Source organism: Malaclemys terrapin, chromosome 8 (genome assembly GCF_027887155.1).
Source record: "Malaclemys terrapin pileata isolate rMalTer1 chromosome 8, rMalTer1.hap1, whole genome shotgun sequence".
NCBI classification, from domain to species: Eukaryota; Metazoa; Chordata; order Testudines; family Emydidae; genus Malaclemys; species Malaclemys terrapin.
This window is the reverse complement of record NC_071512.1, coordinates 99,434,307-99,450,823: the sequence shown is the minus strand read 5'-3', so window position 1 is coordinate 99,450,823 and position 16,517 is coordinate 99,434,307. Positions and strand designations below refer to the sequence as shown.

The 16,517-nt window shown below is 38.9% G+C and overlaps 1 protein-coding gene across 2 annotated transcripts in view; it reads left to right on the top strand.

The window, feature by feature from the left end:
* The window catches only part of SCP2 (sterol carrier protein 2), a 51,915-nt gene that overhangs the window by 11,268 nt on the left and 24,130 nt on the right, over positions 1-16,517 (top strand). For both annotated transcript variants that reach the window (XM_054037255.1, XM_054037254.1), the window contains exons 4-10: positions 2,248-2,379; positions 5,222-5,286; positions 7,452-7,578; positions 8,571-8,634; positions 8,895-8,981; positions 9,602-9,752; positions 10,995-11,142. In XM_054037255.1, the coding sequence (XP_053893230.1) occupies positions 2,248-2,379; positions 5,222-5,286; positions 7,452-7,578; positions 8,571-8,634; positions 8,895-8,981; positions 9,602-9,752; positions 10,995-11,142 (774 nt within the window). The remainder of the gene's footprint in view (positions 1-2,247; positions 2,380-5,221; positions 5,287-7,451; positions 7,579-8,570; positions 8,635-8,894; positions 8,982-9,601; positions 9,753-10,994; positions 11,143-16,517) is intronic.

Genomic DNA, 16,517 nt, shown 5'->3' with positions numbered 1-16,517 from the left:
CATTGGTAGATACAGATTTCAAGGCAACGTGGTACACGTGCGAATATCCTAAGTAGCTCCCATTACAGGATCAGGCCCCTACAGTGTTACCTTTTGTGTTTGATCATCTCCAGCACCTTATGTGAATTGTACACAATCTATACATTCTTATAATTGTTATGGTAATATCATTCATTGCAGTAGTTTAAATGACAGTATAGTTTTGCCAGCTGGTGCCACCTCTGGAGGTTGAAAAGTTATGCTAACCTTGCCTGCAAAGCTAGAACATCACCTTTTTAGAGATCAAGTTGTTTTCTCAGGAGGCATTTCTGTTGTTCTTTCTTCCTTATCTTTTCTGTATATTTTTCTTCACAGTACTTAAAGATACATTTATAAATGTTCTTTTTTGCAGAGCACGTTTGCCCAATTCATCCTGAGCTAGTTATAGAAAAAAGATTAATTATTATTTGGGCAAAGTCAGTCCTCCTTCAAGTACATTATGGAAAGGAAATGGTATAACAGGGAAGTTCAATGGGAAGGTTAAAATTCTGAGAATTCTTTTCTTAAATCACCCAATTGTGAGTAGACAGTACAACAGACAATGATGTAACTATGTAATTAAACTACTTCTAGCAGTAACACTACCACTAAGAAGCCAAACAACATGGCAAAGCTCTCTTTAAAACAGATTAGGTCCAGAGTGAATGTCAAAATACAGTCTTTCAGGGTCATTTCAAAGAGAAGGATACAGGTCAGTGAAGAGCATTTCTGTGCCTTTTTTTTTATAGTCCTGAAAATAAGTGGCATTTTATTGACGAAATAAAGAGGAAATAACACTAAGGTGATTACGTTTCTTTGAGGATTTATGTTATATTTTTTTAATCATTAGAAAGTAGCCAAGAACTTTCATAAAATGAGTAGTTAAAGATTTAAATAGAAATATTGCTCAACCTCCCTATGTTGAAAAATTATTAATCATATAAATTAACAAAGAGTTTTGCTACAAATGCTTAGAAATCAAGTACTGCATATACTCACTCGTTCATAAGCCAAATATTTTTGGTAAAAAAGTGACACATCAAAGAGCGGGGGTCGGCTTATAAATGGGTCTACACCAAAATTTGATGATTTTAAACTCTCTGGAATCATTGAATTAAATATTTAATACATTGTCATTTTGATTACCTGGAGCGTTCACAGGCACGCAGCTCCCATTGGCTGGGAACGGCAAACTGCGGATTGGGAGCTGAGGGGCTCCGTGCCTGTGAATGCTCCAGGTAAACCAAATGTCCAGGCCCACTAGCGGCTTACCCTGACGGGCCAGGAGCCAAAGTTTGCCAACCCCTGAAATATAGAGTCAGCTTCTGAAAGGGTCATAAAGTTTTTGCTGTTTTTGCCTAACCATCTTGGGGGGTTGGCTTATAAACGAATGGGCTAATGAACGAGTATAGACAGTAGTTTGATTAGTTTGTTTTGCCATTTAAGAGCAAAATGGGCATTTTGGGGTCAAGTGAATATTAACACATTTACAGCTGGAATTGAAGAAAAGGAAATATACTCCCTAGATAATCACTTTTCAGAATTTTAACCAGCCAGGAAAAGGCAAAGGTAAGCTTGAATCTGAGGAGTTAATTTCTTAGGGTGAAGGAGAGAACTGTATTTATTGTCTAGAAAGACACTTGGTAATAAATACTGCCATATTGGTATGTGCCTAAACATGTAATAGGCAAGCACATGGTCCTTCTAGCTTATTTTAATAGCAACTAATTTCAAATTTCATTTTATTTTAATACAATACTCTTTACAGAAAATTCAATCTGGCACACCACTTTAACCACCTGTCTTCTAGTAAATGTGTTTGTGATTGACCAGATACGAGCAGAAGAAAATCTGCTGGGATATTTAGGGAAATGGAGTCCATGCCCTTTGAACACAGCTCAGGTTGACTCTTAACCCCTCGTGATGCTTCGTATGTGTCTGGGAAACTAACTCCCCTAGTGTCATGAGTGTATGTATCTGGAACAGGTATTATATTGTAGACTATTATTTGTACAACCTGGCAATAGTGACTGGACCGCTTTATAACAAGGTTAAGTGCTATCTTAACTTACCTGTTGCTATCGGTTGAGTTGGAAAATTGTGCTCTTCAAAGATTTTAGAAGTGTTTTTTCAAGAATCAAAGTATAGCATTACCCTTATGTTGTTAGAATTTTTGCTACTATATGACTACTCTCCACTTTCTTTTAAATGTTTCATCTTTGTCTAAAGGTGACTCAACATGTGGTCAACGGGCTATCTACCACAGTTTGGGATTAACTGGCATTCCTATCATTAATGTTAACAACAACTGTTCCACTGGATCCACTGCTTTGTTCATGGCCCGGCAAGTGATCCAGGGAGGTAAGCTATGTTTGTTTAGAATTAATTAGCAGTGATGTTATATATAATTCATTAATTTTGTGAATCGCACTCTGAAACAAATGGGGGTGAAAGGGAATAGTATGTTCTCCAAATTTCATAAATTACATTTATTCAGTTTCCATAAGCCGAGCTACATAAATTCTCTGCCTGCCTCCTCAGACTGGGAAGGGTGATGGGTATCATCTAGATTGATCAATTTTCTCATGCTCTGTGTGTGAATAGGGATCCCTCCATATGGAGTAGATTGCAGGATAGTAGCCTAATACAGTAAGCAACATTTGTTTAAGTAATCTAAAATTGTTTATAAATGTACTTTCATTTTTAAGAGTAAAACTTAATGGAAGTGCCAGCATTCAATTTTTTGTTGTTCTGCATTTTCTTTACAAAATCTTGACAATTTCTGTTGGAATTATTATTTGAAATTATTAATATAGGAGGCCACCAGATACTAATTTAACCATAAATTCCTTTATTAAATCCAGAGGCCAAATGGTATTTTATACAATTGTTCTAAACATGCCTAACAGCCTAAAGATAAGCAGTCACTACACCCAATACAGGAACAAAGTATTCATAAGCATGTGAGCAGTATACTTACAAATAGGCCAGACCCAGCGCATATCAACTCATCCTGGCGTGCTTTAGCATTATCAGTTAAGGTCTAACAAAGAATCTTCAGATTCTTGGCTCTCTTTATATCTTTCAGTTAACGTACTAGCTTTAGCAAAACACAGTTTGAAGCAGTTTATCCTTGTTGCTTTCCTCCCTCCAAGGCCTTTCTTTCTTATCTTCTCCCCCTGCCTTGCTTACCAGCAGAACAGTGAGAAGGTGTGTGCTTGTTTCTTTTAAGACAGTTTTGCTTTGTCTTTGTCTATTGCAGCTCTTTATTTTATTAGTTACCTTTTGAACTATACTTCCTTCCCACACTACAAGTAATAAGTAATACTGCACTGAAAATTCTCTTAGTTAAAAGGTGATCTTGGAAAGGAAAGCGCCTTTTTTGGTGTATAATGACTTTTTTTTTTTTCTTCTGCTTGTGTTTTATGCTAGAAATATCAGGTTTTGATTTTCGGTTTTACTGGAAGGACTTTTTGGAGAACTGAAACTAGTGGGATTATGGCATCATGAGAGACTGAAACCTTGAACCACTGAGAGCAGAAGGGAGTTCTAGTCAGACTGTTTAAATTTTGTTTGGTTTTGTATTGTGTTAACTTTAAATAACTCAAACTCTTGACTAACACTTTAGGGAAAAACTCTGTGTGAAAGATTCTATATCTACTCCTTTTCAACTGAAGGGTGAGGGAGTTTACACTCTATTTCTCTAGTTCTTCAGGGAGTTTTATAGCACAAAAAAAGGGGAGAGGAGGACACATGATATTTGTGTTATTTCTATATTTAAAAATATTAACTGTGTTTCCTCTAAACAATTGTATTTCAGTATTTGTGGCTGAGGTGAGAACACTTGGCAATGCAAAGAAATTGATCTTGGTCTAGTTGGCAGCCGGTTTCAAGCGGAGTGCCCCAAGGGTCGGTCCTGGGGCCGGTTTTGTTTAATATCTTTATTAATGATCTGGAGGATGGTGTGGACTGCACTCAGCAAGTTTGCAGATGACACTAAACTACCGTAGGAGGCGTGGTAGATACACTAGAGGGTAGGGATCGGATACAGAGGGACCTAGACAAATTAGAGGATTGGGCCGAAAAAAACCTGATGAGGTTCAACAAGGACAAGTGCAGAGTCCTGCACTTAGGACGGAAGAATCCCATGCACTGCTACAGACTAGGGACCGAATGGCTAGGTAGCAGTTCTGCTGAAAAGGACCTAGGGGTCACAGTGGACAAGAAGCTGGATATGAGTCAACAGTGTGCTCTTGTTGCCAAGAAGGCTAACGGCATTTTGGGCTGTATAAGTAGGGGCATTGCCAGCAGATCGAGGAACGTGATCGTTCCCCTTTATTTGACATTGGTGAGGCCTCATCTGGAATACTGTGTCCAGTTTTGGACCCCACACTACAAGAAGGATGTGGAAAAATTGGAAAGAGTCCAGCGGAGGGCAACAAAAATGATTAGGGGTCTGGAGCACATGACTTATGAGGAGAGGCTGAGAGAACTGAGATTGTTTAGTCTCCAGAAGAGAAGAATGAGGGGGGATTTGATAGCAGCCTTCAACTACCTGAAGGGGGGTTCCAAAGAGGATGGAGCTCGGCTGTTCTCAGTGGTGGCAGATGACAGAACAAGGAGCAATGGTCTCAAGTTGCAGTGGGGGAGGTCCAGGTTGGATATCAGGAAAAACTATTTCACTAGGAGGGTGGTGAAACACTGGAATGTGTTACCTAGGGAGGTGGTGGAGTCTCCTTCCTTGACAAGTTTCAGAGTAACAGCCGTGTTAGTCTGTATCCGCAAAAAGAAGAACAGGAGTACCTCCTTCCTTGGAGGTTTTTAAGGCCTGGCTTGACAAAGCCCTGGCTGGGATGATTTAGCTGGGAATTGGTCCTGCTTTGAGCAGGGGATTGGACTAGATGACCTCTTGAGGTCCCTTCCAACTCTGATATTCTATGATTCTATGATCTTTCAGAATTAAGATTTCTTTATTTCAAACCATATAATTATTTTATCTTCTAAGGTACATATCCTATTTGACATCAATAATTTGTGTAACCTCAATACCATTTTCATTCAAACTTGAATTCAGAAGTGAAGAAAAAGAAGGAAAATGTACCAATTTTTGTATTTTTTTTTTTTTTTTAGGAAAATGCATATTTATAGTACATGATCTTTAGACGTTTAGTCATATTTCAAATAACGAAAGCTTTATTTTAAGGTTTGGCAAATTGTGCTTTGGCTCTTGGCTTTGAGAAGATGGAAAGGGGGTCCCTTGAAGTTAAAGTAAGTGTCTTTAAAATATTTGCACCTTTTTTTGAATGTAATCCAGGAGTACAAATGTTTAAAATGTATAAAAGACTTCCAAATCCCTATGTACACATCATTTTGTTTAAGATATCATCAGACAGATTGCTTACGGTAAATTATCTACATTTCCATCAAAATAGTTAAGGTACCTTTCACAACCATTTATTGGGAAATATAAATGTACAATGTGCAAATCTTGTATCCACAGATAAGAGATTAATTTCCCAGTAAATTTATCACTATCGGAAGACTAATGTTCAGTAGTTCCTAACACCTGCGGTATGGGACTTAGATGAGTGGCTCTCAACCTTTCCAGACTACTGTACCCTTTTCAGGAGTCTGATTTGTCTTGCATACCCTCAAGTTTCACCTCACTTAAAAACTACTTGCTTACAAAATCAGACATAAAAATACAAAAGTGCCACAGCACACTATTACTGAAAAATTGCTGACTTTCTCATTTTTACCATGTAATTATAAAATAAGTCAATTGGAATATACCATATATACTCGTTCCTAAGCCGAATTTTTTTAGTAAAAAAGGGAAGCACCGGAGACGGGGGTCAGCTTATGAACGGGTATAGAGAGGGAGAGGTGGGACACAGCCCCTCCCCCCAACAGAGGGAGCAAGGAGAGGCAGCACAGCCAGAAGGGAAGAGGCGGGGCCAGAGTCTCTCCGCTTCTGGCCACGCTGCTCTCCCCCCAGTCTCCGAAGCAGCTGCAGCTCCGGGGCTGGCAGGCTGCAGCCGTGCCACTCGGCCCCGACCCCCAGAGCAGGCTGTGGCCACGCCGCCCGGCCTGCCAGAGCACGCTGCAGATGTGCCGCCCGGCCCAGCCCGCTGGAACATGCTGCGGCCGCTCTGCCCAGCCTGCCGGAGCATCTCCAGCCAGCCCAGAGACATCCTCCCCTGGCCCTCCCCAGATAAGGTGGGAAGGGATGGGATGGGGAGAGTGTGGGGGTTCCGGGCTAGGGGTAGGGTCATGTAGGGGGTGGTCACAGGGGTTGCTCCCCTGACTCCCAGCTTCTCCCCCCCCGAAAAAATTTCCCACCAGTTGCTGTCCTGGCCTGTCGGGGCAAGCAGCTGGCGTGCCGGGACGCTTTGTTTACTTAGGTTTACCTCCGTGCCTGCGATATTCAAGGTAAACAAACCATCTCGGCCCACCAGCGGCTTATCCTGATGGCCCGGGAACCAAAGTTTGCTGAATTATAGGGTCAGCTTATGAACGGGTTATAAATTTTTTTCCATTTTTACTTATCCATCTTGGGGGGGGCGGGGTCGGCTTATAAACGAACTGGCTTATGAGCGAGTATTTATGGTAAATCTTGTACTTACATTTCAGTGTATAGTATATAGAGCAGTATAAACAAGGGATTGTCTATATGAAATTTTAGTTTGTACTGACTTCACTAGTGCTTTTTAAGTAGCCTGTTGTAAAACTAGGAAAATATCTAGATGAGGTGATCTATCCCCTGGAAGACCTCAGCATATCACCAGGGTTACACATACCCCTGATTAAGAACCACTGACCTAAACCAGTGTTTCTCAATGACCTATCTGTGGACTGGCGCCAGTCCCTGAGATCTCTCTGATACAGTTTAGGAAGGCAGCAAGCTGTTCCCTGGTATCAAAAAGGTTGAGAAACACTGACCTAGTCTAGATTAAAAACAAAATTGAGGGGAGGTGCAGAAAATTACAAATGGTAATACTGAGGTACAGAGTGGTTAAAGTGATTTGCCTAAAATTGCATAGCAAGTTGGGGGGGGGGGGGGGGGCGAGGGGCGGGAGGAGGAGGAAGAGAAGCCAAGTCTTCTGAATCCTAGTCCCATGCTGAATCCAGTAGACCCAAAATGCCCTCTGGGCTTTTTTTAAGGGCTTCAGTAAGTTCTTTTCCCTCCCCACCTCCCATAATGCAGTTGCTGACTGTCTTCTGCTTATCTGTCCTTTCTTACAAGTAGGCAAGTTATTGACATTTCAAAATATCCTACCTAGGCAGAGTGCTGTCCACCTGAGCTGTTAAGAGACATTCTCTTTTTCTCAAAGTCCATTATATTTTTGCAGGAATACTGTAGTTTATAAAGGAAATGGATAATTCACCTTAAACTTGCCAGTTGCTTAATTTACAACTATTTTTATTTTTAGTTCCCAGACAGGACAAATCCAATAGATAAACATATGGAAGTGATGATAAACAAATATGGCTTGTCTGCAGCTCCAGGAGCACCACAGTTGTTTGGAAATGCTGGAAAAGAACATATGGAAAAATATGGTACTGTTCAAACTTGTGAGGAAAAATCCTATTGCAGAATAAAGTATTAAAAGAAAAGTGAAAAATATATTTAGGAACTTAGTTATAAACCGTTATTTCATGACTTCCTTTTCACCAGGTACAGTAACTTGCCATACCCAACATCCACAATTAATAGTGTTGGGAAATGGGAATCTTGATCAAGGGATATTTTTAGAAAAGTAGATTCATGAGGCAGAGTTAAGCTTGTGGTGTATACTCTATGCTGTACAGTAGTTGTGGTGGTAGTAAGGTTTGTGCCTGTATAGGGTATGTACTCTAAGGAGGCTTAATTTTTAATTTATTTGCTTTTGTGGTTTTGCACTTGGTATGGATGTGTTTAGCAACATTAACAGTTTTATGACTACTTTTGTGTATTAGTCATATCTCAATTTACATTCTCAGAGTACCACCGTTGCAATTCCTTCAGCTCTCACCAACCAAAGGAATAGCAGTGCCGTAATGGCTTCTAAAACTTAGTCTTTGATTTGGCAGCACATATTTCTGCCAGACGAACTATTGGACATCTCGTATTTAAAATTTATTTCAGATGATTTATGGAAATAATTTAGAAGACAAATGTTTCAGTGTAATTAAATTGCTGTGAAGTGGACAAATAGTAATATATGAACATATCTCTGTTCAAATTTGGCTAAAATTGATAGCTGTTAGCCTCTTTTGTATTTTCTGTGTGTCTGATAATGACAATACAGTGCATTAGATATCTAAGTTGGGCATTTTATCAGCTGGAATTCAGCCAGTTTTAAATAATCTCTCATCTAGTAATTGAAACATTTACTGATCCAAACCCAGCTGTATTGCAAAGAATCCTTAATATAATGGATCTGTTATAACAGAGATTTTAGAGCGAGTGCCATAAGAATTTGAACTGAATACAGCATCCCTATCACTTGTTAATAAGTCTGTGAGAAAATATTACAGCCTCTCAGTATAACTTGACTTTTTTCTTTCAGGGACAAAACAAGAACACTTTGCAAAAATTGCCTGGAAGAATCATAGCCATTCAACTAACAACCCGTGAGTGCAATATTGTACTTTGGTAATGAAAATATAGCAAGAAAACCAAATTTGAAAGAAATCATGTATTGCACAACAGTAAAACTCAAAAAAGTATAAAATAGACAAGACACTTTCCATTATATACAATGAGAACAATACTCCAATATAAATTCTCTATTCATTGCCTTACGCTTTGTAAAATTACAGTATGAAAGCAGCTATGATTAATATGTCGTCTTCCTGAGATTATGCTAAAATAAGATGTGTGTTTTTCCTAGGTTTTCCCAGTTCCAAAAGAAGTACAGTTTAGATGAAGTGTTGCAGTCTCGCAAAATTTATGATTTTTTGACTCTTTTACAGTGCTGGTAAGAACAGGACTTTGATACTGTGTAGAAATAAATGCTGAAGCACTTTATATTAAAAAAATATTTTAATTTGCCACTGGATTATAAGCTGTAGATTTTTTTCAAATGCTGTACCATCTATCTTCAGAGTATTAGATGCATTTTATAAATTAAAATTTAAATAAAACAAAGTTCAGCCCATTTTGCTCTAACTTTAACTAGATAATTCTTATACTATAACTCACTAGACAAAAGTGTACCTCATTTTCCTGTTTTCATATATTTCTCAGGCCCTGCATATCAGTGCATTTCTGCTGCTGTTTAACAAGGTTTTTTCCTCACTGCTGCCTTTTCTGTCCACCAATGAAAGAAATTTTCCAAAGTCAGCACCATTTCCAATAGAAATTTGAGCAATATCCTCTTTTAATTGAAGAAATCCGTTTCAATAAAAGATTTTGCTAGAAGAGTTCAGCCAACTTTTTGATGGAAAGGTCAAGGTGATGTCAGCAAACCACTTTGGAATAGTTTATGGATCTAATTTGGTTACATATCAATGACTACTGCCACGAATAGCACTCTTTTTCTGGAAAACCATTGTTAATTGTGTGCAATGAGTAAATCATTCTTTTATGTTCAATTAGCCCAACATCTGATGGAGCTGCAGCTGTTGTTTTAGCTAATGAAGAGTTTGTGAGAAAACATGGATTGGAGTCAAAAGCAGTGGAAATTGTGGCCCAAGAGATGGTCACTGATCTTTCAAGTACATTTGAGGAGAATAGTTGTATTAAGGCGGTAGGTTTAAAATTTTTCTTTTCCTCTGCTCCCCACTTCTTATGCACATTGATCCTAATACTACTACAGATGTTTCCATGATAAAAATATCCAGATAGCACATGCATTGTACTTCAGTATATAGTTTATTTTTACTTCATAGTGTACACTTCAAAAAAAATCTTCTAGGATAAAAGATGCATCCGTGGAGTAATGCTAAGAAAACAATTTTTATATGTGTATATGTACGTATATAGGTATTAAATGTAGGATTGTAAAAAGTTTAGTGTTACGCTGCACTTTTCAAATTGTTTAGAACATCAAATTAAGGAGAGAACCTAAAAATTGTGAGACAGATGCAGCAATCATTGAATAATCTGTTTGTGACTTGAACCCATGTATCTAGTTTTCCTTCTCTTCTACAGAAGGGATATGAATCTGAAAACCACATAATGTGTGGTGGTTATGTCATTCATAGGTATAATTGCTAGTTTGATTAACTTAAACTTAAACCCAGAGGTAGGCCTAAACTGCAAAGTTTGGATGCAGAGCCAAGTTTTCTCAAAAGTTAGGGGTTATTTGCATTTCTAGTTCTTGTATGAGTCAGTCTATTGTAATTAAGGACCAAATTCTGTCCTTTGTTGCATAGGTTAATGGAGCTGTGACAGTTTTCACCATCTGGGAATCTACCACATAATATTCAACCTCACTGATGTCAGTGGGGTTGCACAGGGGTAATTGAGGGCCAAATTTGGCCCAGTAGGTGCAAATCAAATTAATGCATTCCAGAAAGTCTGATTTAAAAAATATTGAATATTAGCATTAAAGTCAAAGATGGCTGGCAGCAGAAGTACAGATTACTAGCTAAATAGAGATTTGAGGCTAAACTTTCAACTGACATAAGCATTTGCAATTCTTCTGACATCTATGGAATTGCGCCCAATTATACCAGCAGCATATCTTGCCCTTAATGACTAAATAATTTTGGCTGAGTATATTTTTACATGTCGGGAGAAGGAGTGGAGGAAGAGGAGGAGCCATCACTTAGAATGTTCCTACAATAAAGTTTAGAATCTCAGATTTCTTGCTGCAAAATTATGCCCCATAATGGAAATCTAAGACTGCAGTACGCGGCACATTAATATTAGAATAGATTACCGTCACTTATAGGCCAGTTCACTTATAGCACATGTTCCGGTCACAACTAGCCGATGAGCATAGTCTAAAGTCTTGAACTGTGTGACTCACAATTTGTTTTTGTAGGTTGGCTATGATATGAGTAAAGAAGCTGCGAAAAGATGTTTTTCCAAAGCAGGTCTGAAACCTACAGATGTGGATGTGATTGAACTCCATGATTGTTTCTCATCTAATGAGCTCATTACTTATGAAGCTTTAGGACTTTGTCTGGAAGGTAATAACATTAATGAAGAATTTTAGTTTATTAAAATGGACAACATTAAACATGTCTTGTAACTTTAGTGTTTGTAACAAATGTTATTACTGCTTCATTGCATGAATCTGTCCTGTATGGTAAGAGCATTATTCTGTAACTTCATAAGGGTGAAGAAAAGCAAAATATTAATAAGTCATAAATAAACATATTGTAAAAACTGTAATTGGACAAATGACTCCATGTGGTGGTCTAAATGAATATCAAAAGGCAAATTAATGCATCACAGATATATGGTGCAAAAAATCATGTGGTTAGCAAGTTGCGGGGGGGGGAGAGTTCTCTTAAAAGGAAGTGTGTGTGTGTGTGCGGGGGGGAGTTGACTCACTTTCCTCCCTCTTATTTGTGTCTCAGCTTCAGGTCCCCCTTTTTTTCAGCTGCTCAAGCTCTTGTTCCCTGTTCCTAGACTTGTATTCATTTATCCTAGATTTTGCTTTGCTTCCTTCCAGCTACTGCTGTGGCCAGTTGATCTTGCTACTTCTCAACCTTCTTAACACCATTTGTGTTTCCCTGCTGCTTCCAGTGGCAGTTAGGTTGCTATGACCTAATTTTCTGGCTAGTGTGAGTAAACACAGGGTTTTTTTTCAATTTTTCTTTCACACTTAATTCCCAGATGCACTTAGTCAACATTTATAGTTTTAAAAAATCCACCAACATTTAGAAAGGTATATTGAATTGGAAAACTTAGGGGCTAAAAAAATTAGAAATCTCCTAAAAGGTGTCTCCTGTTCTAATATCTTAGTTTTCCATAAGTTTGCTGACTATGCATTAACATTTTGTATTTAAGGTAAGACCTTTAAGGTAAGACCTTAAATTTTAATGTTGTAGTGTTTTTTTTACTTAAGGGGTTTGAACAAGAAGCATCAAATATAGATTTAAACCAATCATACAGCAAAGTTATGTGGCTTTATTTGAAATTTAAAGATAGTTTTGCTGATCAATTGTTTCAGAAGTATTCACTGAAAATAAAGGAGGGACTCAGTCTCAGATATGATTTTTTTTTTTCTTGATTCCAAATACAATACATCCAGAAGCCTTTGAATAGGTCCCACACAAAGGCTCTTAAGCAAAGTAAGCAATCACAGCAGAAACGGGGGAAGGTCCTCTCGTTGGGTCAATAACTGGTTAAAAGACAGGAAACAAAAGGTAGGAATAAATGGTCAGTTTTCACCGTGGAGAGAGGTAAATAGCAGAGTCTCCCTAACAATCTATATTGTAACTAGTGCTGTTCAACATATTCATAAGTGATCTGTAAAAAGGGGTAAACAGTGAGGTGACAAAGTTTGCAGATGATACAAAACGACTCAAGATAGTTAAGTCCAAAGCAGACTGTGAAGAGTTACAAAGGGATCTCACTAAACTGGGGGAATAGGCAACAAAATGGCAGATGAAATTCAGTGTTGATAAATGCAAAGTAATAAACATCAGAAAACATAATTCAAACTATACATACAAAATGTTGGGTTCTAAATTAGCTGTTTACACTCAAGAAAGAGATCTTGGAGTCCACAATGATAGTTCTCTGAAAACATCGCTCAATGTGCAGCTGCAATCAAAAAAGCGAACAGGAAGAAAAATTAGGAAAAGATTATCAAATTACCACTATCTATATCTGTGATACACCCACACCTTGAATGCTATGTGCAGTTCTGGTCACCCCATCTCAAAAAAGATATATTAGAATTGGAAAATTTACAGAAAAGGGCAACAAAAATGATTAGGGGTATAGCACAGCTTTCATATGAGGAGAGATTAAAAAGACTGGGATTGTTCATTTTAGAAGAGACAACTAAGGGGGATATGATAGAGGTCTATACAATCATGAATCGTGTGGAGAAAGTGAATAGGGAAGTGATATTTACCCCTTTACATGACACAAGTGTGACGCTGGCAGACCAAGTGCCAGCTCATGCCAAGGCCCCTATTCCTCACTGAACACTTACAAATGCATAGCTTGAAACCAGTCTTGTTTACCTGTGTGTTAGCATTCTCAAAATAGATATTAGATTTATAACAATGTGCTTAGTGTTTAGACTTTATGGAATGCTTATAGGATGCTGCATGTATATCAGTATCCCATGTCATAAAGTGATGTTACAGCGCAAACATTTAAACTATAAAAATGTTTAACTGTAAATTCCCCACAGTCACAGGAGAAGCATTGCCAAGTGTGAAATATTAGTTTACCCCAAAAAGTATCATCTCCTGCCCATCAGGAAGAACTAGTGCATTCAGATGAACCATTGTTGAACAAAGACTTTGTTGATTGCTCCCCGTAGTCACCTATATGCAGGAGTGCTCGTCCCATCAGCTTGGATTCTGGGGTGAGTGGGGATAAAAATTTCTGACAAGGAGAAACTGTCTCTTTATGCTGTTTGAACTCTGAGGGGAAAAGATTCCTAGACATAAGCAAGAGATTCCCAAGCTTCTTGGCTTGGGTTGGCCCCAAAGGACATAAAAGGACATAAAAACTTGATTATTATAGAAGCTTCTATTACCTTTTGAATTTAAGATTGTACCACATTTGTGTGTGTATGTTTACCTGCTTTAATCTTGTAAATAACTATAATTTCTTTCCTTAGTCAATAAATCTTTAGTTAGTTTATTATAGGATTGGCTACAGGTGTTGTCCTTGGTTTGAGATCTGAGTACAATTTACCTAGGGTAAGTGACTGGTCCTTTGGGACTGGGTGTAACCTGAATATTATTGTGATTTTTTGGTATGAAGTGACTATCTATCACATACTCCAGCTTGCCTGGGTGGCAAGATGAACTGGAATGCCCAAGGGGACTGCCAGTGATTCCATGGTAAGACTGTTAGAGTGCTTTAGGAGTTCACACTTATTACTGAGTTGGTGAAATCTAATTATAGAACCTACAACTAGTTTGGGGTTTCTGCTCTGCTTTTGACTCTGTTCTGAGTTTGGCACTCAGTCTTGAGCCACTCCAGACAGCATGACGACAACAATCAGGGGTCACCCAATGAAATTAATAGGCAACAGCTTTAAAACAAGTGTAAGGAAGTACTTCTTCATGCAACGCACAGTCAACCTGTGGAACTCATTGCCATAGGATGTTGTGAAGGCCAAAAATATAACTGTGTTTTAAAAAAAGAATAAGATAAGTTTATGGAGGATACGTCCATCACTGACTATTAGCTAAGATAGTCAGGGTCACAACTCCGTGCTCTGGATGTTCCTAAACCTCTGATTGCCAGAAGCTGTGACTGGACAATAGGGGATGGATCATTCGATGATTGCTCTGTTCTGTTCATTCTCTCTGAAGTAGCTGGCATTGGCCACTGTCGGAAGACAGGATACTGGGATTGATGGACTGTTGGTCTGCCCCAGTATAGCTTTTCTAATGTTCAAAATATATTGAAGTATTACATTTCAGATTTTAAAAAGTTCAGCTTTTAAACATATTGACTTTTTTCAGAAATTGAATTAAAAAGTTGAGAACATCCTATGTGAATCATTTTCTGAAAAATAGCATGATTTTACTTAAACACCACTAGGTGGTGTATAGTCTTATTTATGAACAGGCAAGCTGAGATTTGAGGATTCAACAGAAATGCCTGCAAGACTTTAGACTCAAGATTTTTAACTGAACAAAGCTTTAAAAAGATCTCTTCCTCTGTCCTTTTCTTCTTACTATCCCTTCCCTTTCTCTGACCTGTTCCTCTATACCACATTATTATTTGCTGGGTCTCTGTGGCACCAGGAGCAGCAAAAATGGTTGCAGTCATTTTCTATTTATTTAGATATGTACACTCATTAGTAAAAAGAAGCACCCACTCTTTGTTCTACATGTGTCATGGTGCACCTAGATAATGCAATACACTGCTCCTGTTACTCCCATTTGGTCAATTATTAACTTATAACTCAGTAGCATATTTTATATGGCATTTTTTCCTTGTGTTCTAATCAATTTCACTCTTCAGTCAATGTCATGAGAATGTTTCTTTAACTTCTTACACCCTGAGAGCTCTTCAGTGGGAAAATTGCTCAATCCAAATGCACAAGATTATTTGTACACCCCTATGAATCAAAATCTTGTACTTCATGTGGTTTGTGTTGTTTGAATACTGAAACTGTTAAGTAAGAATGTATGTATTTAAAAGTGTTGAGTCTGCAGCATGCCAACAACTGCCATTAATATTACTGCTTTCAGAGTTGTAGCCATATTGGTCCCAGGATATGAGAGATACAGGGGAGGCGGTAGTATCTTTTATTGGATCAACTTCTATTGGTGACAGAGACAAGCTGTTGAGCTACACAGACCTCTTCTTCAGGTCATGTACTTGAAAGCTTCTCTCTTCACTCTTGGGGGAATTTTGTGCCAAAAAATGAAAAATTCTGCTCACAGTATTCAAATTCTGCAAATTTTATTTGTCAAAATAACACTGTATAATCATACCAGTTTCAATTATTTTGGTAATTTATTTCAAAATATCTGTCAGCAAGTATGTCTGTAACAATACAGACACACACAAAAATTCCCCCAGGAGCAGAGATTTAAAGAAACCGCTATGACAACTCAGTTCCTGCTTCTCTGACCCCTCCCCCACAGAGCCCAGCCAGGGGGCCAGAGACTCACCCCCCCCTTCCCCTCAGAGTCCAGCCATGGGCCCCCCAACCCAGACACTCACACCCCCTTTTTCCCAGAGCCCAGCTATGCCCCCTCCCCAGCTAGGGTTCCCAGTTTTGGTTGGACATATTCCTGGAGGTTTCATCATATGACATAATATTTAATTGAAGATTAATCTTTAATTTTTGGAGACTCCAGGACAATCCTGGAGGGTTGGTAACCATACCCACACCCCATACACTCATACTTCCCTCCCCTCCAGAGTCCATCTGCGGGGGCCCCCCAGCCCAGACACACCCCCACACAGGCCAGCTGCGCCCCCGGCCCAGACACCCTCAGATCCTACCCTTCTAGAACCCAAGGATCCAGAAGCAGAAGCAGCCTGATGTTGGGTCCCAGGCTTGCAGTTTCCTGCGTGCCACCACCTCTTTTCTTCCAGGCGTCCTGGGAATTGCAGCTGCTGGGAACCGTCCAGTTCCCTCCCCCTCTCTCTGGCCTTGTTTTCTATTTAGGAGCTGGACTCTGCTGGGTCCAGCAGCCCTAGTGGCGGCCAACATCTCTGCAGCCCATTTCTATGGAGGGGGGGAAGGAAATTCTGCGTGCCCAACGTTAATTTCTGCAAAATTCTGCATTGCGCAGTGGTGCAGAATTCCCCCAGGAGCATTTCTTTCACTAACAGAAATTGGTCCGATAAAAGATATTCCCTCACCCACCTTGTGTCTCATTAGTATTACTGCAAGTTGTGA